At 48.3% G+C, this 22,420-nt stretch overlaps 1 protein-coding gene across 2 annotated transcripts in view; it reads right to left on the reverse strand.

The window, feature by feature from the left end:
* nrv3 (nervana 3) overlaps window positions 1-21,664 on the reverse strand; it is a 43,406-nt gene extending 21,742 nt beyond the window's left edge. Inside the window, exon 1 of one of the 2 annotated variants that reach the window (XM_045743037.2) lies at window positions 21,476-21,664. In XM_045743037.2, coding sequence (XP_045598993.1) covers window positions 21,476-21,590 — 115 coding nt within the window. In that variant the 5' untranslated portion in view covers window positions 21,591-21,664. Of the gene's footprint in view, window positions 1-21,099; window positions 21,236-21,475 lie in introns of those variants that run through there. The other variant, XM_045743038.2, reaches the window with a different exon arrangement.
* Between the last annotated feature and the right edge of the window lie 756 nt (window positions 21,665-22,420).

Consider the following 22,420-nt stretch of genomic DNA (forward strand, 5'->3'; position numbering starts at 1 on the left):
CAAGCCACAGGATATTGCTGTTTAAGTCCATCTAACTCTTCCTGCAGCCAGGGACTGCAGCTGCCACCACTGCTGCAGTAATATGAAGTAGAGAACATGCCACTATTACCATCATGGGCACATACAACTGAACAACCTCCACCTAACGTACTCTACGTCTCACCTATTCACAAAATATTTTCAAATGGTAATTAACAAAAAACATCCAAATTAAACGTGCACTCGTCTGGCTGGGAGATTAACTACTAAAGGCTTTACACGGCACATTCAAGGCATGTCCATACAGCGCACTAGGTTCAAACATGGAAATCTACTCCAATGGAATTGGCCTCAGACGAGAGCAACGCGACTACTCGAGAGGCGGGGCAGAAATGTATTGATTATGCCGCCGTCGATGACAAATGGTAGACCATCCTCCTCACACATTGTGTACATTACCGGCTAGTTTACAGAGCATGCGCACACCAGCTTAATTAACAAAAATACCTATAAATCTCTTCCACCCTGTTATTTCACATAAAATGAGTTCAAAAGGAATTACCGAAAAAATAGGCAGATGGATCTACAATTTCCTGACTAATAGAACCCAATGTGTAGTCAAATAAAATCCGGTCCATCAACCGTGAAGAGCTGTCCCCCGGAGTACTGTGCTTGCTCCAGTACTTTTTTTCATCCTCATAGCGGACATAAACAAGGACAACCTATAGTACTGTATCATCCTTTGCAGATGACACTAGGATTTTTTAGAACAGAGGACACAGCAAACCTCCAATCAGACGTAAATCAGGTCTTTTTATGGGCTACAGAAAATAATATGGCGTTTAACGAAGTTCCAGCTCATGTGCTACGGAAAAATTGAAAATATAAAAATTGAAACCACGTTCAAAACGCAGTCAAATCATAACATTGAACGAAAAGAATGTAAAGGATTTGGGTGTACTCATGTCGGAAGACCTTACCTTTAAAGAACACAATAAAGTAGCCGTGACAACAAGAAAAATGACAGGTTGGATAAGAAGAACCTTTCACACTAGAGATGCTATACCGATGATACTTTTTCAAGACGCTAGTGCGCCTAAGAGAAATACTACAGCCCCTTTCAAAGCTGGAGAAATTGCTGACCTGAAGAGCGTGCCGAGATCCTTTAGTACTAGAATCTACTCAGTAAAACATCTAAACTATTGGGACCGACTGATAGCCTAAATTTGTATTCTCTTAAGCGCAGGCGGGAGAGAGTAATTTCCACATGGAAAATACTAGAGGGGCTGGTCCAAAACCTACACAGAAAAAAACATCACATGAGACCAGAAGGCATGGCAGGATGTGCAGAATACCCCCGTTGAAGAGCAGAGGTGCAACAGGTACTCAGAACTAACATCAGAGGTCCTAGACTGTTCAACACGCTTCCACTACACATAAGGTGTCATAACTGGCCGACCCCTCAGTGTTCAAGAGAACTTGACAAACGCCTCTCAAGGTTACCTATCAACCAGGCTGTGACTCGTACGTCAGGCTGCGAGCAGCCGCGTCCAACAGCCTGGTTGACCAGTCCAGCAACGAGGAGGCCAGGTCGGGCCGCGGGGTCGCTAAACCCCGAAATCACCTCAAGGTAACCCTCCCCCAATCGATACCACAATACCTCCAAGCCCATCAACCACCCCGTTCACGAGAATACTGTCTGTACCGTTACACGCGTTACCAACATCAAACATCAGAACCTATTAAGATAGGCCCCAAGTGTCTTTAAAGTGTAGACTGTTGAGCAACAGTTACACTTTCTCTCCCCCCCTCCCCCCCCCCCCCAAGCTACACTAGCATGCCACTGACCTAACCAAGTAGTGATGAGTGATCGGGTGCATCAATACTAGCATGCGCCAACTGCAGGAATTTTAAGTGTGCATTTGTAGGAAAAATTTCAGGTTTATGCGAATGTCGAGTTAACATTCCTGTGGTTCCTTGGTGACGAACACATTAACAAGTCTCATTAGCACAGAGTACCCCGAGGGCCCAGATTTTAATTACAGATACCTGCCTCTTAAGTGATCATACCCTAGCACCTACTTTACCCTAACACCTGGGAGGCAATTATCGGGGGGAAAGCTCAAAGCCATTGCGACTATACAGCACCCTGAAGGGGTCAGGATAAGGATTTGGGATGGGACTGTGTCCAACCACTTGAACGCCGACCTACATGAAGGTAGACCGTCGCTCTACCATCCAGTCCAAGTGGCTGCACCACTTGGGAAGAGGAGAGTCTGGGGCGTGTGCCAGGGAATACCCAGCGCATAGGTTCGAATCCTCGTCGCGGATCCTACTGATTTTCTCCTGGCTGCATCACGTTAGTGTGAGTGTATAGCAAGATGAGGGTGGTGCACGCACACAACACTCTCCTGGTGGTGACGGCCGGCATAACTAAGGTCAGCAGGCCTGGCCAAGCCAACAACTCGTCCCAAGTGACAGCCTCTGACTACAGCGGTCACGGACTACTGCACCATTTTATACACTTCAATTATAACGTAATACTTAGAATTTTGCTTATAAATTCTATCTGATAGCACACATTAGTGAGGTTGGGCAAATAATTTATGCTCTAAATAACTACCGACGCCGTCAAAATATACAATTCATCCCGAGTTCGCTGTACCTAAATGTCAGGCAGCCTGAACGCATTGACCACCATTACGTTACTGAAATACATTTCGAACGTCTTCCAAAAAACCAAATGTGTATTATTTTGTTTAAAGAAAATGAAAATGAATTAAGCCATATCTGTCCTGCTAATTGGTCTCCAGAACGACCTTTATCATGGCCCAGTGACCGTAACCTCCGCCATTTTACAGTGGAAATTGACCTTCAATAAAGTGCAACCCGGCAAGCACGACCGTTGCTGCTGAAGAACACCACCTCTCCTCAAAGACGGTGAAAGTCGACAAACCCAAATGCGATCAAGTTCTTTTGGGCCTTCAAGAAATTTTACCTCGAGCTCCCAAGTCGTGATCCCAAAATCTTTATCCGGTTATACGGCGCAACTTCTTTACAAATATTATGGGTAACCTTTCCAATAATTAACATTAGAACGCTACTAATATAAACCTACCAAATGCCAGTAACTGTTCCGACTCAACCACTCGGGGACAGCTGCCCCCCCCCCCTCCCTCACGTCCTCTGACGCCTAAGACACCTGCCCCTCTCCCTCTCCCCCTCCCCCCCAACCCGTCGCGACGGTCAAGAAAGCTCCCCCAAACCTCCCGACGCCCAAGATCCCTTCAAGATACGTCACGTCCTGTGACTAGCCCAAGGTAACAACTGGGATCCCAAGTTGTATCCGCCTTCTGAAACGCCCAGTAAGGTGTCCCAGTCATACCAGAACTGGTTATGAAAACGCCGTATTCTTGACCTAAAACTAGACCGCCAAGCAAACGTCGATGAAGTCCTTTGAACTGAAGTATTTAAGCTAGCCACTGAAGAGCCGAAGACAGGATAAGAGGATGACAAAGCAATTTTCACTACCTCATTAGCAGCAAAAATATACAACTCATACTAGTTGAGGCAACAAGCTCAACAACTGCAGCAACACGTTCATTATACAAGCGGTTAATTGTTGTGTACACAATTCCAAGGACTAAGGAGACGTCACAGGTAGAAAGCTACTATCCTTTGTCGTTTTCCTTCTAGGCCTGCCGCCAGCTCCTACTCACAAAGAGCAACCATATTCAAGTAGAAGAGCCCAATTCAGTGTCTGGGAGATTGAGTGCTTGACTGTGGGGGAGGGGGTAGGGAAGACCTTTACCTGAACTTGAGGGATCAAGGCCCCACATGCAATAGTGTAAAGGTTAGTAGCCAAGACGCCAGACAGCTGGCACTGCTCTGTTGTCCGCACCACCACTACCTGCCCTCACTGACTGACTGACTGTCTGTCACTGGACGGTCACATCACAACTGCAGGAAATGGGAGGAGACAATAAGAGGAAGAGAAGGAGGGTACTAAAAAGATTGTTAGGGATGGAAGGAAATGGAAAGATAGGTGAAGCAGGAGTCAACTTTGTACGCAAATCCAACGACTGAATATTTTTAAGTCCCAACTATGGACAATGCCACGTACATGTTCCACACATAATAAGCCGCTGTTAATGGTAATATGACTGAAGAAACTACAGGGATGGCAATCTACTCCCCACCAACCAGCCAACTTAACATTCAATATTACAACAAAATCTACATTTAAAGTTGCCAGCCATCGACAACAGCCGCCAGATACACTAAGAGATGTGAGCCTGGGAGGGACGGGAGGGGGGGGGACGATAACAGTGTCAAGCCAAGCCTTACAGAGATGGAGGGTCCTCGACAACCATCAACCACACGGCCAGAATACACAAGCACCCATTAACACGGTTACTACACACAAAACTTCAGTAAATACTTTTACTGTAACCGCCAAACCAAAAATAAAACTAACAAAATTGGTATATCTTAAAGGATCTAAGAGTGAGACTGACTTAGTAAAACCCTAAAGCATCGGTGATTTAGTGACTAGGGTAACTATGCCAGTAGGTTGTTTTTTAATGTCAGTACGGTAATTAGCAATATATCTAGCTAACAGTGTGAATACTGAGCAGACATCAATGTGAATACTGAGCAGACATTAATGTGAATACTGAGCAGCAGCAGTAGTAGTAGTAGTATGAATACTAACCATCTGCCGCTGTCGTAAACAATCAATCAGCAATGTGCTAGCGAGTCCATTTGAATTACAATATGTAATTAACAAAAACAAGTACTAAATACTGTACGAGTTCAACAATTTAACAAGCATCATTAACAACTGGTGTGAATGTACGGCTGGTGGTGTAGCAGTGATAGCAGCCATACGGAAATAATGTTCAGTGGGAAGCAGAATACAACCGGGAGCGCCAGCTACCCTTGCAAGGCCAGGGACATCATCCCTGGAGGAGATGGCGCAGGTGCACGCACACCCCCTCCCATCCACGCCGCGGAGGGAGCTGCCGGGTGGGTGGACCCCCCACCCATCCACGCCGCGGAGGGAGCTGCCGGGTGGGTGGACCCCCACCCCATCCACGCCGCGGAGGGAGCTGCCGGGTGGGTGGACCCCCTCCCCAAGGGAGCTGCCGGGTGGGTGGACCCCCACCCCATCCACGCCGCGGAGGGAGCTGCCGGGTGGGTAAGGAGTGGATGATTGACTATAGGAAGCAACTCAAGGAAACTGGGATAGAAAGATAAGAGTAGAGGTTGTAGGGACTAGTGAAGGCCACATCGTGTAGGCTAGCCTGAGGAGCGTGACCAGGGATACAATGAAGGTGTGGTGGGTGCTGCCAGTCTTCCCGTCACAGCAGCCTGGACAAGGGAAGGCGGGGCCACAACTGAAGGCACACACGCAAGGAAACACCACCACAAATCTTACCTTTAGACCAAGCTTTAACATCCTCTTAAAGAGAGACAGGTTTTATGGCCAATTATCCCACTAACACCACGGGTTAACCAAGTAAAAAATGGTATATTTTCACCGTGGTCAGTCTTAGGCCTACGAGATAGTGTTCTGACACCCCCCCCCATACGACCAAAACTATCTGAAATACACACGAAGTTTATTTCCAACACCATCACCGAGTAGTCGGCACTGAGGTGGCACCCAGTGTCAAGAACATACCACTTGACTAATTATTTAAATTAACCGACAGAAATACAGGGAGTAGAGACCACGAGTAGTTTAATAGATTTAAGAGAAACTAGTTAATTTGATGTGAATATTTGTGGTACTGAAGTAGTTATCAACTGATAGAATACCTGAGAATTTACATAAATTTACCCGAGGGCCATTATCTCACGTGGCCTTTGTGAACAGGAAGCCGGTGGCTTGTAAAAGGTGACCCCCCCCCCCATTTGTCCTGACGATTTTATAGAGCTTTGGCTTTAATTGCAGCAGCGTTTTGGCATACACGGCCATGGGTTTATGGGTGGACAAGCACCTTCTCTACCACTGGGGCTTGTTGAGTTGGAAACCATTGTTCCTTCTGAACAATGGTTTTGAACCATTTGACCTTTTAAAGTGGTCTGGGATCAATATCTACGAAATTGTTCAGTATTTTAAAGTTATGATCAGATCAGCCCTGTCATGTGATCTGCAGTGTTGCTAGTCCTGTGGCCCTCAACTGTTCCTACCATAAGAATAATTTTCTAGCCCGGTATTAAATTTTCTCCAAAGCAGGTGTGTATGAAGACACCTACTTTATGAGGTTTGATTGACTATTCCTCCAAGGGTTTGCTTTGCCTTTTTTAACTGCAGTTCCTACGTGTTGTGAAACTTTCAATGATTGGTGGATTCTGACTTCAAGGTCCTTTTTCTTCACACTGCTTCAAGGTAATGTTTGGTAGTTGTGATGTGAACCTATGCTCCGTATGCAAGATCTTGTATTTATCAACATTAAGAAGCATTTGCGCGTCTACCGACCATTTGTAAAGTTCATGTAAATACCTGTGAAAATTTATAGACCAGGTAAACATACAAATATGGTTAAACACAAGAGGGTTTTACAGCATTGGGTTTTACAGCATTATGTGCCGACGGCGTACTGACAGCCCCACAACACCAACTTCCACCCCCGTCTCTAAACAAGTTACATTATTTTGATCACTTAAGACATTGTCCGGTTAATTCCACAGTAATGCGGTAAATAGTGTGACGGATAACTCGAGCCTCTTAACCCTTCCAAGTGTTACATGTAGTCTAGGCTCGGCACTCCTAATTCCCTTATCTTTGACCCCTTGAAGAACTTTGATATCAAAGTTGGTGTGACATTGAGGTGGGTGGTAGTACTTCCAACTAGGCCTAGCTACTGGAACTTAGCAAGTGTTCCGGGGCAAGTGATAAGAGTGCCTCAAGCCGGGTTAGTGATAACGTCACTCAGATTGTGTAAGAGTTGATCCAAGATAATTTATGCTGGTGGATGTCCTGATAAGAATTCCCTAGGGAGGGGGGGCATCCATTATCAATGCTATAGCATGAGATTAAAAAAGACTAACAATATTACAGAGTAAAGCTAGAACTAACAGCTTGCCACAACCAATATCCCATAGCCACATGAAATACACACACCAGCAAAACCTGTTCAACAATAAATAGAGCACAATCCAGGACCACACTAATGTTAAAGTAGCCAAACAGCAACCACAAAGCAAAATACAAGAAAATATGGTTGACGACAAGCAAGGAGGGAACTGTGTAGCCGGCATCTTAGTGTTTACAGAGAGCGTGGCCAGAGGGGTGGTGGCCAGCGACACCAACCCAGCTAACTACAGCAACATTCACACACACGCACCACCCCTACACCTGGTCTGGCCCCACACCCCCTCCCCGCAACACCTTGTGGCATCACAACACCCTTGAGAAAATACATTGCAACGCTCGGCAATATTCTGTACACCGTCTGGCCTTAATAACAACCAAATTTAAAAATTACTAAAAAAAAAAAAAAAAAAAAGCGACCAGCCTACAAGATTAGCTTCTATAAATTTCTAAATTGTAATTCCTCCACAAGCAAGCAGTTTACTAACCTGGCCATTGTGTATGAAACAGTTTCTTGGGGCAGGGGAACCATGGCAGTAAACACTTGCTAGCTTCCCACCCTCTTCCTGTACGCTGGCACGGCTACTCCCAACCCGTGCACTACCTCCACCTACACGTGCCAGCTGTGCACCCACACTTGTAGTAGCAAGGCTGCTCATCTATGCTGCTCGCAAGCTCAACCACAAACTTGTACAAAATCTTAAGAATAAATTATTACACGTTATGTTGGCAAGTGAAGAACCTTAAGAGAGGTTCCATCAACCTAAAAGTTTGGTCACCACCTGCTTTACTTCATCTTTTAATGTCTTCAACGCGTAAGAAACTGTGTGCATATTTTACACGAAAATTTTAAAATAGAAAAGCTGTTTCCATCTTAAAACAAGTTCCAGCCCTCAAATTATATGACGGTTGGTGTAGAGTCAATCACAGAGGTTATCTTGAGATGATTTCGGGGCTTAGCGTCCCCGCGGCCCGGTCCTCTACCAGGCCTTTTTGTTACATACCCCCCAGGAAGCAGCCCGTAGCAGCCGTCTAACTCCCAGGTACCTATTTACTGCTAGGTAAACAGGAGCATCAGGGTAAACTGCCCATTTCTTTCCGCCTCAACAGGGGATTGAACCCAGAACCTCAGGACTACGAATCCGAAGCGCTGTTCCCTCAGCTGTCAGGTGCCGCTACAGGCAGGGCCTGTGTAGGCTCATGACCATCCCAGAGCGCGGCAGTGCCCGTTCTCTGCAGTAATCTCACGGACCTTGGGCAGGGTGGACCTCGGCTGTGCTGGACCTTATATCATAAACAAAGCCCTTGACGCTGCGACAGTGTGCTTGCTCTCCAGTTCCCAAGCAAGTTCCAACCAACCACCACACGCCAGTCAACACAATCAATGGTCACTTTCACCTCACTTTCCCCCCCCCCACACACCACAACCACCACAATGTCGCTAGTTGCAGTCTGGCTCTTGCCCCCCCCCCCCCGGCAACCACACACAAGGTGGCCAGTTGTACTCTTGCCCCCCCCCCCTACAACAAGGTGTCCAGTTATACTCTTGGCCCCCCCCTACAAGGTGGCCAGTTGTACTCTTGCCCCCCCCTACAACAAGGTGTCCAGTTATACTCTTGCCCCCCCCCCCTACAAGGTGGCCTGTTGTACTCTTGCCCCCCCTACAACAAGGTGGCCAGTTGTACTCTTGCCCCCTCCCTACAAGGTGGCCAGTTGTACTCTTGCCCCCCCCCCCCCACAACAAGGTGGCCAGTTGTACTTTTGACCCCTCCCCCATACAACAAGGTGGCCAGTTGTACTCTTGCCCCCCCACAACAAGGTGGCCAGTTGTACTCTTGCCCCCCCCCCCTACAACAAGGTGGCCAGTTGTACTCTTGCCCCCCCCCCACAACAAGGTGGCCAGTTGTACTCTTGACCCCTCCCCCATACAACAAGGTGGCCAGTTGTACTCTTGTCCCCCCCCCCCACAACAAGGTGGCCAGTTTTACTCTTGCCCCCCCTACAACAAGGTGGCCAGTTGTACTCTTGCCCCCCCCCTACAACAAGGTGGCCAGTTGTACTCTTGCCCCCCCCCTACAACAAGGTGGCCAGTTGTACTCTTGCCCCCCCCCCCCACAACAAGGTGGCCAGTTTTACTCTTGCCCCCCCCCTACAACAAGGTGGCCAGTTGTACTCTTGCCCCCCCCCCTACAACAAGGTGGCCAGTTGTACTCTTGACCCCTCCCCCCATACAACAAGGTGGCCAGTTTTACTCTTGCCCCCCCCCCCCACAACAAGGTGGCCAGTTGTACTCTTGCCCCCCCCCTACAAGGTGGCCAGTTGTACTCTTGCCCCCCCCACAACAAGGTGGCCAGTTGTACTCTTGCCCCCCCCCCCACAACAAGGTGGCCAGTTGTACTCTTGCCCCCCCCCCCCCCACAACAAGGTGGCCAGGTGTACTCTTGCCCCCCCCCCCTACAAGGTGGCCAGTTGTACTCTTGCCCCCCCCCCCCACAACAAGGTGGCCAGTTGTACTCTTCCCCCCCCCCCCCACAACAAGGTGGCCAGTTGTACTCTTGCCCCCCCCCACAACAAGGTGGCCAGTTGTACTCTTGCCCCCCCCCCACAACAAGGTGGCCAGTTGTACTCTTGCCCCCCCCCCACAACAAGGTGGCCAGTAGTACTCTTGCCCCCCCCCCACAACAAGGTGGCCAGTTGTACTCTTGCCCCCCCCTACAAGGTGGCCAGTTGTACTCTTGCCCCCCCCCCCACAACAAGGTGGCCAGTTGTACTCTTGCCCCCCCCCCACACAAGGTGGCCAGTTGTACTCTTGCCCCCCCCACACAAGGTGGCCAGTTGTACTCTTGCCCCCCCCCTACAACAAGGTGGCCAGTTGTACTCTTGCCCCCCTCCCTACAACAAGGTGGCCAGTTGTACTCTTGCCCCCCCCTACAACAAGGTGGCCAGTTGTACTCTTGCCCCCCCCCCTACAACAAGGTGGCCAGTTGTACTCTTGGCCCCCCCACACACACAAGGTGGCCAGTTGTACTCTTGCCCCCCCCTACAACAAGGTGGCCAGTTGTACTCTTGCCCCCCCCTACAACAAGGTGGCCAGTTGTACTCTTGCCCCCCCCCTACAACAAGGTGGCCAGTTGTACTCTTGGCCCCCCCACACACACAAGGTGGCCAGTTGTACTCTTGCCCCCCCCTACAACAAGGTGGCCAGTTGTACTCTTGCCCCCCCCTACAACAAGGTGGCCAGTTGTACTCTTGCCCCCCCCCCTACAACAAGGTGGCCAGTTGTACTCTTGCCCCCCCCCCCTACAACAAGGTGGCCAGTTGTACTCTTGCCCCCCCCCCCACAACAAGGTGGCCAGTTGTACTCTTGCCCCCCCCCCACAACAAGGTGGCCAGTTGTACTCTGCCCCCCCCCCTACAACAAGGTGGCCAGTTGTACTCTTGCCCCCACCCCCCCCTACAACAAGGTGGCCAGTTGTACTCTTGCCACCCCCCCCCCCTACAACAAGGTGGCCAGTTGTACTCTTGCCCCCCCCCTACAACAAGGTGGCCAGTTGTACTCTTGCCCCCCCCTACAACAAGGTGGCCAGTTGTACTCTTGCCCCCACCCCCCCCTACAACAAGGTGGCCAGTTGTACTCTTGCCCCCCCACACAAGGTGGCCAGTTGTACTCTTGCCCCCCCCCCACACAAGGTGGCCAGTTGTACTCTTGCCCCCACCCCCCCCCCCTACAACAAGGTGGCCAGTTGTACTCTTGCCCCCCCCCACACAAGGTGGCCAGTTGTACTCTTGCCCCCCCCCCACACAAGGTGGCCAGTTGTACTCTTGCCCCCACCCCCCCCCCTACAACAAGGTGGCCAGTTGTACTCTTGCCACCCCCCCCCCTACAACAAGGTGGCCAGTTGTACTCTTGCCCCCACCCCCCCTACAACAAGGTGGCCAGTTGTACTCTTGCCCCCCCCCCCCCCTACAAGAAGGTGACCAGTTGTGTGGGTGTTACAGGAGCAGGGTGAGAGTGGAGGTGTAGTGACGCCAGCTCCCACCTGTGCGTCGTCAGTTACGGGGGGAGCAGACGGCCCCGCACCACAACGTATCCCGGTTATTTGTGGCCTTAGTAGTATTTCCGTCGCTGGCGGCTACACACCAAAGCTACGGCAGCAACCGCCGATCAATAACACCGTCCATGTGTAAACTGCAGTGTTTTTGTCCAATATCAGTTTGGCTATGCGACACACCACAAAATCTTGTACATTAACACGTTCTAATGAACACTTGCCCATGAAGATAATTATCTCCCAAGCTTCAGGGAACATTTACATTACCACAGACATCCCCCCCCAGCCCTAGGCTTACAAGACTGGCCCACCACAGACTTCACATCGGATTTCCCCATCTTGCTCATCTCCGCTTGTATCAAACTCAAACTAGAGAAGCCATGTTCCTCCCAATTGTTTACGTATAGACTGGATTATACCGTATTCAATCCTTCATGTTTATCACAGTTTACCAAGAGATTCCTGGACCAAAATCAGGAACTTTAATAACCACGAAGCCATAGGTATGGTAACCTGGTCCCAGGCCCCCCACCCTGGACCAAGCATACTTGCCAATAGTGGCCCGTGTGCCAGTACCATCCACAAGTACCACTGCTGCCATGACTAATAACACTAGTTCCATCCCAGCCTACCACACCAAACCCGTACAACATTGTCAATACAACAGCTGTACCACAACATCTGAAGCCTCTACTCTACTAATTATTGTATACATCTTTCCCACTATTGCTGTTCCAGCTGCGAGAGAGGAGAGGAAGACAAGGATGCGGGGGTAGGATGGAGTAGGTCAGAGACGGGTAATGACGGAGATTAAGATTAAGCCACCCAAGAGGTGGCACGGGCATGAATAGCCCGTAAGATGACGGAGGTAGGAATAAAGAATACATGGGGGATGAGACAGGAAGGGGGGGGAGGAGTGTTCCACTCGTGCGACAATCCCCCCCCACGAGGAGACAACCAACACACTGCTAGTCTCAAGGCTAGCCAAGAAACCTTCCCAAACTTTCCTTCCTTTGACAAAATTATTTGTTATGTACATTATGATTATATTTTAACCGCCTGTAAAATGCATTTGAATCATTCAACCTGTAAATAATAACTCAATATAATAACCTGATTTTAAAAAATAACGGTAAAGACCGACTGTCTGCACACCCCTTAACGCGAAACAGTACCGACAATTACAGTAGGAAAATATAAACAGGTCGAGGGCTGGAGTGAAGTTGTCAGCCAATACGGACAGCGACCTTTTGTGGTCGGTCAGTGAAAGTACACCCCCCCCCCCCCCCACCTTAAACATTACAAAGGTCAACATTATGTACTTCCCCAATGTAAACAACTGCTACTATTTGTGACTGCTTAAGAGGACATTTAAGGCACTGTGCAAACTAAGTAACATTTGAATGTTACTCAAATTTCGACGTTTGATACACGACGATATAAACTACAAATGTTGAAACCTTCAATGAAAACTTGCAAGTCACAGAAGCAACATTACTCATACCAGAGTTGCACAAACACATACAAGAAGCACCACCAGCCTCCCGTCAACATGTTCACAGTATGCATAACACCACAACACCCTTGGTCACGACTCCCGAGGTCACCACAACCACTCACCACAACCAGCAAACATTCACACATTCAAAAATATACCTAAATTATATATTGCAATATATTCAGTATTTCCCAAATAACCAGAGGAAATTTCAACACTTGAGTGAATGAAGACCACAACAGTGGCATAGAGCACCAAGCTGGAATAGATGACCATGGCTAGCTTTCAAGGCACAAAGCAGACCTAAGAATTAAGGTCAAATAATTGAAGCTACTATGACGAGCTTTCTAAGTGAGAAAATTGCCGCCATTTTACTGTAGTTCAGTGCCCGTCACTGACGGCTCATCCAATGACACCACTATGTTAATCATCTTGTTTAAGGAGCTGTGCATTTGAGACAGTTAAGCAAGTCCCAACTGCGTCTGGGTACAAGTGACAGGATGAACCCAGCGGGTTTTCTTCCTATTGGGGAGTGTTGTACATGCTGCTATGGCGGTGTCTACTCACAGGAAGAGTGGCGAGCTAAATAAACTCGCCCCTCGGAGCAAAACTTAAAAATTAAAACCACTTCAGTTAAGTGACAACCACACGAGTGCCAGGCACCTGCAGTCTAACATTGTCTGTCTACCGTGATAAAGTACGTTGGATTAGTACTTAATCACTTAAATCTTTAAAGGTGAGCCAATTAGAAATGTAAAGGTAATGTTACTCAAATTTTACTGGCTTTTATTTAGTTCAGTGTTGTGATACTGTTGTGTATGAGGCTCTTTCTTTGGACGCCACACACAAACAGCAGTCATTTATGCCACTTATGTATTGTTTAACATTTCCATCTGTGTCAGGTAAAGTTGTTCACTTTATTCTTTTTTAAATTGTGTCTTAAAAAAGCGGAAAAGGAATTTAAATGTAGACTTAGGTCTGACCTCCCCCCCCCCCACCATGATGGACACGGGGGCTGCACATACAATAACGCTGGCCATAGAGGGAGGGATATCTTCTTGAGATGATTTCGGAGCTTTAAAGTGTCCCCGCGGCCCGGTCCTCGACCAGGCCTCCACCCCCAGGAAGCAGCCCGTGACAGCTGACTAACACCCAGGTACGTATTTTACTGCTAGGTAACGGGCATAGAGTGAAAGAAACTGCCTATTGTTTCTCGCCGGCGCCTGGGATCGAACCCAGGATCACAAACCAGCGTGCTGTCCGCTCGGCCGACCGGCTCCCCGGGATGGACAAGTCTTATTCCAACTCGCTCACACTGGCACAATTTAATTAATGTGGTTGCATGTCTGAGTGGATGGGGTGGGAGGAAGGGGGAGTCACTACAGGGGAAGGGGGGGGGGCGAGCTGCAGGAGGCGCCCACTGTGGATTCATCAATATGGTGACCCGGAGCCGGTAACCTGAGCAGCCGGAGCAGCCCCACCCTTGGTACACAGCTTCACTTGTATTGTTGTACCTTATAATGGGTGCACAATAGCCAACACCACAACGGAAACCTTCCCCCTAATTGTAATGGCCATTAACGCAAGTCCTCTTCCTCTAATCTTACCTTACTTGGCCAGGATTTCACGGCTTTGACAAAACTTATTTCACTACAACTTTTAGATTTTGATGCTACAAAACTCCCCAAATAAGCCAGCATTTACAAATTAGCCTACTATTTAAAGCATTTAATTTCTTGTGTTAAATGATTTCTACAGTATTTTAATTTTATTACAGAGCCCTGCCAATGTGCCAGGTAACTTGGGTCAATTAGGGCCCCCCGTAGTACAGTCGGGTTTGTTCTCTACGCACAATCGACAATTTCGGGTTCGAATCCCCAGCAGGACAGGTGATAGGAAAGAGAGAGAGAAAGATTAAGCCACCCAAAAGGTGGCTCGGGCATGAATAGCCCATAAGTGGTGGCCCTTTTGAGCCATTTCCAGTATCAATAGATGATACTGGAGATCTTGTGGAGGTGCGACTGCACCCTGCGTGACGGGAGATGTCTCCCGTCGGTGATAGGAAATGCGCCCAATTATTTAAGTACTCAGGAGTACTTGGGTGATGTACTGACTAAGTACTCAGGAGTTAGCTTGTTGTGGGGGTTGCATCCCTGGGCGGGGTCAGTAATTCCACCTACAGGGGGAGGGGGGGAGACGCCTCGACTTAAGCCCAAGTGTATAAATACACACTGGCTTCCTGTCCCTAGGCACAATGACAACTTACCAAAGACAATTACACAACTTACCACTGTACCAGCTCATTAATCCGAGGTAACGTTTAATCAAATACGTTAAAATCAATTTAAACAATTATTGCTAATAAAATACTATTACCCCAACCTGTCCCCTGGCTAGATCTACACCAACTTCAATGCTATCAGCCTCGTTAATATTATAGTTAATGAAATATTTACAATTCTAAAATGCATCAGCCATTATACATTAATGTGCTGCCTGCTTGCTGCCTGCTTGACGGGGTTCTGGGAGTAGTTCTGCTCCCCAAGCCCGGCCCGAGGCCAGGCTTGACTTGTAGGAGTTTGGTCCACCAGGCTGTTGCTTAGAGCGGCCCTGCAAGCCCACATAGCCACCACAGCCCGGTTGGTCTTGCACTTTTAGATGCCTACAGCTGTACACTTCGGGTGAGAAAACCACTACATATTCAGCACTCCAAATCTTCAGCGGGTTAGCTGGTTATAATCCACCTTAAATCATACCCTTCTATTAACCCTAAATTTAAATTTATATCCTTTCACTAATGCAAATATTTTGTGCAACCTTTCAGTATATATGAAGTCAAGTTTGTAAATATAACTCAGCACCTGGACACAAACCAAACAAGAACAGCGTATATGTAAAATGCCAAAAATACATTATTGCAACGACAAATGGTATCAAGTCCAAGAGTGGCACTACCAGGTACAGGGAAATCTGACGACCCTTCTTGGTGGCAAATGTCAATACTAAAGACCATAATCTTTAACACACTGGCACAGCACACCAATATCAACGCAACTTCCATATGCTGTAGAGAATTTGATGCAGGAATGAAAAGGTCCCCCCATCCCTGCACTGTAGGCTGGGTCCCCCCATCCCTGCACTGCGGCCTGGGTCCCCCCATCCCTGCACTGTGGCTGGGTCCCCCCATCCCTGCACTGTGGCTGGGTCCCCCCATCCCTGCACTGTGGCCGGGTCCCCCCATCCCTGCACTGCGGCCGGGTCCCCCCATCCCTGCACTGCGGCCGGGTCCCCCCATCCCTGCACTGTGGCTGGGTCCCCCCCATCCCTGCACTGCAGCCGGGTCCCCCCATCCCTGCACTGTGGCTGGGTCCCCCCATCCCTGCACTGCGGCCGGGTCCCCCCATCCCTGCACTGCGGCCGGGTCCCCCCATCCCTGCACTGCGGCCGGGTCCCCCCATCCCTGCACTGCGGCCGGGTCCCCCCATCCCTGCACTGCGGCCGGGTCCCCCCATCCCTGCACTGCGGCCGGGTCCCCCCATCCCTGCACTGCGGCCGGGTCCCCCCATCCCTGCACTGCGGCCGGGTCCCCCATCCCTGCACTGCGGCCGGGTCCCCCATCCCTGCACTGCGGCCGGGTCCCCCATCCCTGCACTGTGGCCGGGTCCCCCCATCCCTGCACTGCGGCCGGGTCCCCCCATCCCTGCACTGCGGCCGGGTCCCCCATCCCTGCACTGTGGCCGGGTCCCCCCATCCCTGCACTGCGGCCGGGTCCCCCATCCCTGCACTGTGGCCGGGTCCCCCCATCCCTGCACTGCTGGCTGGGTCCCCCCATCCCTGCACTGCTGGCCTGGGTCCCCCCATCCCTGCACTGCGGCTGGGTCCCCCCATCCCTGCACTGCTGGCCGGGTCCCCCCATCCCTGCACTGCGGCCGGGTCCCCCCATCCCTGCACTGCTGGCCGGGTCCCCCCATCCCTGCACTGCGGCCTGGGTCCCCCATCCCTGCACTGCGGCCGGGTCCCCCCATCCCTGCACTGCGGCCGGGTCCCCCATCCCTGCACTGCGGCCGGGTCCCCCATTCCTGCACTGCGGCCGGGTCCCCCATTCCTGCACTGCGGCCGGGTCCCCCATCCCTGCACTGCGGCCGGGTCCCCCATCCCTGCACTGCGGCCGGGTCCCCCATCCCTGCACTGCGGCCGGGTCCCCCATCCCTGCACTGCGGCCGGGTCCCCCATCGCTGCACTGTGGCTGGGTCCCCCATCCCTGCACTGTGGCTGGGTCCCCCATCCCTGCACGGTCCTGTCATACCTTTTAAGCCCTATATAATCGTAACAGCCTTAACTCTCCTGACTGCTTTATTTACTGTAAGCACAAATACTGCACAGTTCACTTTACACACAGTAAGTGGGGTTTGGGTCCTGGCCAGGGAGCATTGACTATACATCAATCCTTAAGCTGTTGGTTCACCAAGCAGTAATTGGGTGCTTGGTTGTTAAGCCAATTAGCCGGTTGAATTCTAGGGAAAAATGGGTAAGGCTTACCATTAGCTCTCAGCATGTTATCAGTAATCAGGAGTCAGTTCCAGTACCCACCCATGTAAGGAGAAAAAGAAAAAGATACCAAATCCAATACAAGTTCTGAATAAATCTCTAAACTATTGATTATGTGGTACAGGTTTGGTCCATACTCTAGATTTGAATGTTATTTAAAGACATTAAAGTGCATTAGGAATATTTTGGCCAACTACCTACTATCTTATTAATTACATGAAGTTAGCAAGTGGTGTTGAGGACATTACAGTAGTCCCAGGCAGGTAAGGTGGTCACTGCTTGGTAAGCACTGGTGTCAAATGAAAAAAGGATTGGTCCTCATGGCAGTGTCCCACTTGTAAGAGAATGAGGTCATGGGAGGTGTGCCACACCAGTGTCCAGCTAGTGGAGACATGTGTCTTACACGTGTACACTAAGAGGAACCCAGCCAAGGAAGCTTTACCCCAGTGGTTTCAGCCTCTTTCAGTGAATCAGTGATTCAGCCTCCAAGTCCCGTACCGAGCGTGGCACCTCGTGGATCTGCATCCACAATCCTAAGGTTCGGAAATTATCTGCACATTATGGCTTTGTATAAATTAACAAGTGCACCTACACTGCACTACATTTATCACATTACAAATGTACTTTTATAAATAAAATTTATCCAGTATTATTAGCCACACACATTGGTGAGCAGTGCACAGTTAGCTTATGCATCACTTAAGATTAATTAATTGTAAACAATTTTACATTTTATAGATTCTCAATTCACACACCTTTATCACCACAAACTTCAGTTGCATCAAAGTCATAAAAGGATATTGTACACTACAAAGCTACTGTAAAATATTAAATACTCTGTAGTCTCAATTTTTAAAGGAGAATTTGACAACTAATTACAGTGACCTTATTACTAATCTTTCCTTTGCCATAGGCAGGCTTTCCTTTCCTTTGGCAGCAGGCCATATTCCACTTGAGTGGGACTAAGGTACTGCTCAAAACAAAAGGTCTCTGTAAAACACTAAATTGTATGACCATCACAAATGCTTGCATAAAGGGGGAACTATAAGGAGAAAGCACCAAGCCATTACAACTATATAGCACTTGGAAAGGATCACAATAAGGATTTGAGATGGGACGGGGGAAGGAATGGTGCCCAATCACCGACAGTCGGGGATTCAACGCCGACCAGCATGAAGCGAGACCATACACCGTCCAGCCCAAGTGGTTGGGCATGCTTGTATAAAGTTCCCTGGGAGAAAGATTTATGCAGGAGCAGCAATATGCAGTTTACCTTGTGCATTATGGGCAAAATGACAAAACTTGAACTTTGAATCTGAGGTTAACGTAAGTACTGTATACAATTGTATTAAATACAACTTCAATCCATGTCACATAGGCCAGTAGCTAAAATGCAGCAGGCCATGGCCCTCAAATTTAAAGAAATTAAAGATGTACATATTACAGTTGCCACTGGCAACAATTTGCAAGATCTGTTAAAATCATTTACTATTTAGATATTAGACCACAGAACACTTAATCCTAGACGAGACTGATCGTCTAAGAACAATCGGACCAAAAACTGCACTTGCAATCAATATTTAGCAAAACGTGCAACAATCGAACACTTAACTGATCAACTGGTAAGTCTTAACAGTCTACATTTATTTTAATCTAACAGTTTAAAATAAATGTAGTATTCAACATCAAGACTACTAACTGGTTTTATACTATTGAAGGCAAACTAAGTATGAGAAAGCACCAAGCCAGAAAAAAATTACAAGAAAATGCTAAACCTGCATAACTAGCACATGGAAAGGACATGTGGACAAGAGTCGAGAATACAAGAATGGCAGGAAGGAATGGTGCCCAACCACTTTAATCTAGGATCTAAAAAAAAAAAAAAAAAATTAAGCTTCACTGTACTATCCTGTCCAAGTAATTGTGCTAAGTCAAGATGACTACAGCACTGAAGGAATACAAGGAGCTGGGATATGAACATGGCATTAAATATATTATACAGCCAAAATGAAAAATGCAGAGAATACCAAGCATTTTAACTTGAACACGAAAAATTTGGACAAAATAGCACGTGTAGCAATTAAACTTCCTCCTAAATGTTGGGTATAATTGTATACTACACACTATACATCTTTACATAAAATTAGCATTAAGAAATGGATACAGAAAAGACTTTGATGCTGTTCTGGACCCAGCCAACCTTTCAGAATTACCGTTTACATACACCTATTAATATACAATACAGTAAAGAACTAGACAGTTTTTACAACCTACTTAGTTTTCAAACGTTTGGGCTACAACCACCACTAGAGCAAAAGATTCAGCAGGCTCATTGTCAATTTCTCATTATCACTACACCTGTCAGTTGCTGCATCATATTACAGATTTTTAGGGAGAGGCTTTGGCGAGACCTTGCTGTACCCGAGCCCGACACCCAGAATACTAATTTTAAGATGTAACGGCTCAAACTGACAACACAATTGGCAAAAAATATCAAGATTTAACAGGGATGATTCCTCTTCCTGACCCTTATTAGAACAAATATTGGCAGTACAATACATGCTTACAAACAGGACCACATTTAACATGGTCTAACCACAGGACTGCCAGTCCTCCTGTCCCCTACCACCACATCCTCATCCTTGCCAGTGACGTCCCACTTGCAGGATCAAACCAGAATTCACAATATTCACATCCTAAGTAACAAGAGTTCTGTTATTTCAAACAAACAAGATAAATAGGTATTTGACAAGACCCTTAATTTTATCTAGTCCACTATGGGTGCGGAGGGGGGGGGGGGGAGCCTGGCAAGTTGGCAAGTTCAAAGGGTTGGACAAGGATTACGGGTGCCCTGGTGTGGGGGAAGGGGGCAGAAGAGGGGGGGGGGGTTGCCCAAGCTAGCATGGGGGGGGGGGGTTGCCCAAGCTAGCATGGGGGGGGGGGTTAAAAGATCGGTAACGAACGAGTCCCAAAAATAAATTGGATAAATTTGCACGTGGAATCTAGTGAAATCAAACTGGTGCCTGTCTTCATTTACCAGCTGAAAGTAACAATTACACAGATCACGTTAATGCGATATATCGAACACATCCACAGGAGCCTACATGGTGGTGCAGTCTACTAGATCGCGCCTTGACCCACCCGCCCACCCCAGAGGGTCCGACCCATCCTCACGTGCTCCACCAAGCTCTCGCCATCCTTCATTAATATTTGGTGGCATACTACGCAATGACAACATGGAAGGCACATGCGACGATGACAATTTTATCCTGGCCCTGGTGTCAAACTATAACGACGCTGTGGAAATACTTTAAAAGTTTAGTGGCTCGAGTTAAAAATAAAAATGAGCTATCGAACTCTCGACTGGTTAGTTAAGCGACCTCAACGTGCCCTTCACCCCGGGATAGACGATAAATTCACGGTAAACACACACACGACTAACCCCGACACACACGACCAACCCCACACATCACTACGCGACCAACCCCACACATGACTACGCGACCAACCCCACACATGACTACGCGACCAACCCCACACATGACTACGCGACCAACCCCACACATGACTACGCGACCAACCCCACACATGACTACGCGACCAACCCCACACATGACACGACCAACCCCACACATCACACATGACTACGCGACCAACCCCACACATCACACACGACTACGCGACCAACCCCACACATCACACACGACTACGCGACCCAACCCCACACATCACACATGACTACGCGACCAACCCCACATCACACATGACTACGCGACCAACCCCACATCACACGACTACGCGACCAACCCCCCCACACATCACACAATACTCAACGATCACCACCAACTTTCACCCCAGTCAGTGGACAATACCCAACAAGAGTGACATACTAGCAACACTACCAGAGGCACAATACTCACGCCAGGACCCCGCCGTCCGCCCCAGAAACTGACTCGTCTCAGAATTCCAAATGAACTTCTTAAAATTACTCTGCTGGCCGGCATAGAGCCGCTGCCTGTCCTGGTCGCCGCCTCCATGGTGACAAGACCTACTAGACCACACTGCCGTGACCTGACCCCTCCTGCTGCTGCGGCACCTCCCCCCCCCACCTGCGGCACCTCCCCCCCACCACCACCACTCACCAGCGCATGCCTCACCCCTCAGGTAATAACACCACCTGCATCATGCCACCCCTGGCCAGTCTGGGCCCCGGCGCCACACCTCTGGCCCTCCCTCGCCTCAGGGGCCCGCGCCACCATTAACCTAAATCGATACAAACTCCCGCTCAATACTCACTCCATGAGGTCCCCGTGCGGCCCAGGAACTCTTTCTTTTCAGAGTTCCATAAATACTTCTTGAAGCTGTCATCACGCTCAGCAATGTTTCTGTAGAGAGTGTTGTTGTCCGCCATCCTGGCTGGCCTCTTCCTCACTGCCGACTCCTGCCGCACTGATCAATACTCGGGCCGCTCCTTCCCTGCCAGGCCAGAGGCTCGCGTGCTAGCTACACAACCTAATGCTATAATTATCTTCCACAATTGACTTTCCTTCTACATAAATCTTTCAAATCCCTTTGTTTCTTGTTTGTCTTTACACGTAAACTTCATAGGTATATTATTTTAACATTTCAGATTTATATTATTGTTGTCGTTATTGCGTTTCTATGCTCGGATAGACTACACTTTTTTAGGGTACTTTTGTGAATGCTTACAGCCGACAATATTTGAGCAAAACGAGACACTGGTTTGAGTAACTATCCTAGCCTTTATTTATACAATATTTCTCAAGTCCTGATTACTACTCAACACGTTTCACCAAACACTTAACCCACCCTCACCATAACTTATATTCTGAATACCAACTGTGAGTATTTTACTTCCCTGTAATTCTCAAACAAATAGTGTCATATATTGGCTAGGCAACGCGACCATCATGTCGTCCTGTGACCCCTAACAAACTCTAATTTAAATAATAATAATAATAATAATCATTATTATAATCATAATAATAATAATATATTCACAGGAAGGTACGATGGGCTGGTGAGATTACATAAGATTAGTATTTATACATTCAAGCAACGCCACTAACACTCATAGCGTTTCGGGCAGTCCTTAGTCTTAAAAATATATTTTAAATATTTTAAATATTAAATAAATATTTAAAATAAAAAACTTTAATTAAACAATATCAGGTAAGATTGATTTTTAATGAACAATTGAAATTGAAATTGAAATAAGTT

The sequence above is a fragment of the Procambarus clarkii genome, chromosome 31 (genome assembly GCF_040958095.1).
Source record: "Procambarus clarkii isolate CNS0578487 chromosome 31, FALCON_Pclarkii_2.0, whole genome shotgun sequence".
Lineage (NCBI taxonomy): Eukaryota > Metazoa > Arthropoda > Malacostraca > Decapoda > Cambaridae > Procambarus > Procambarus clarkii.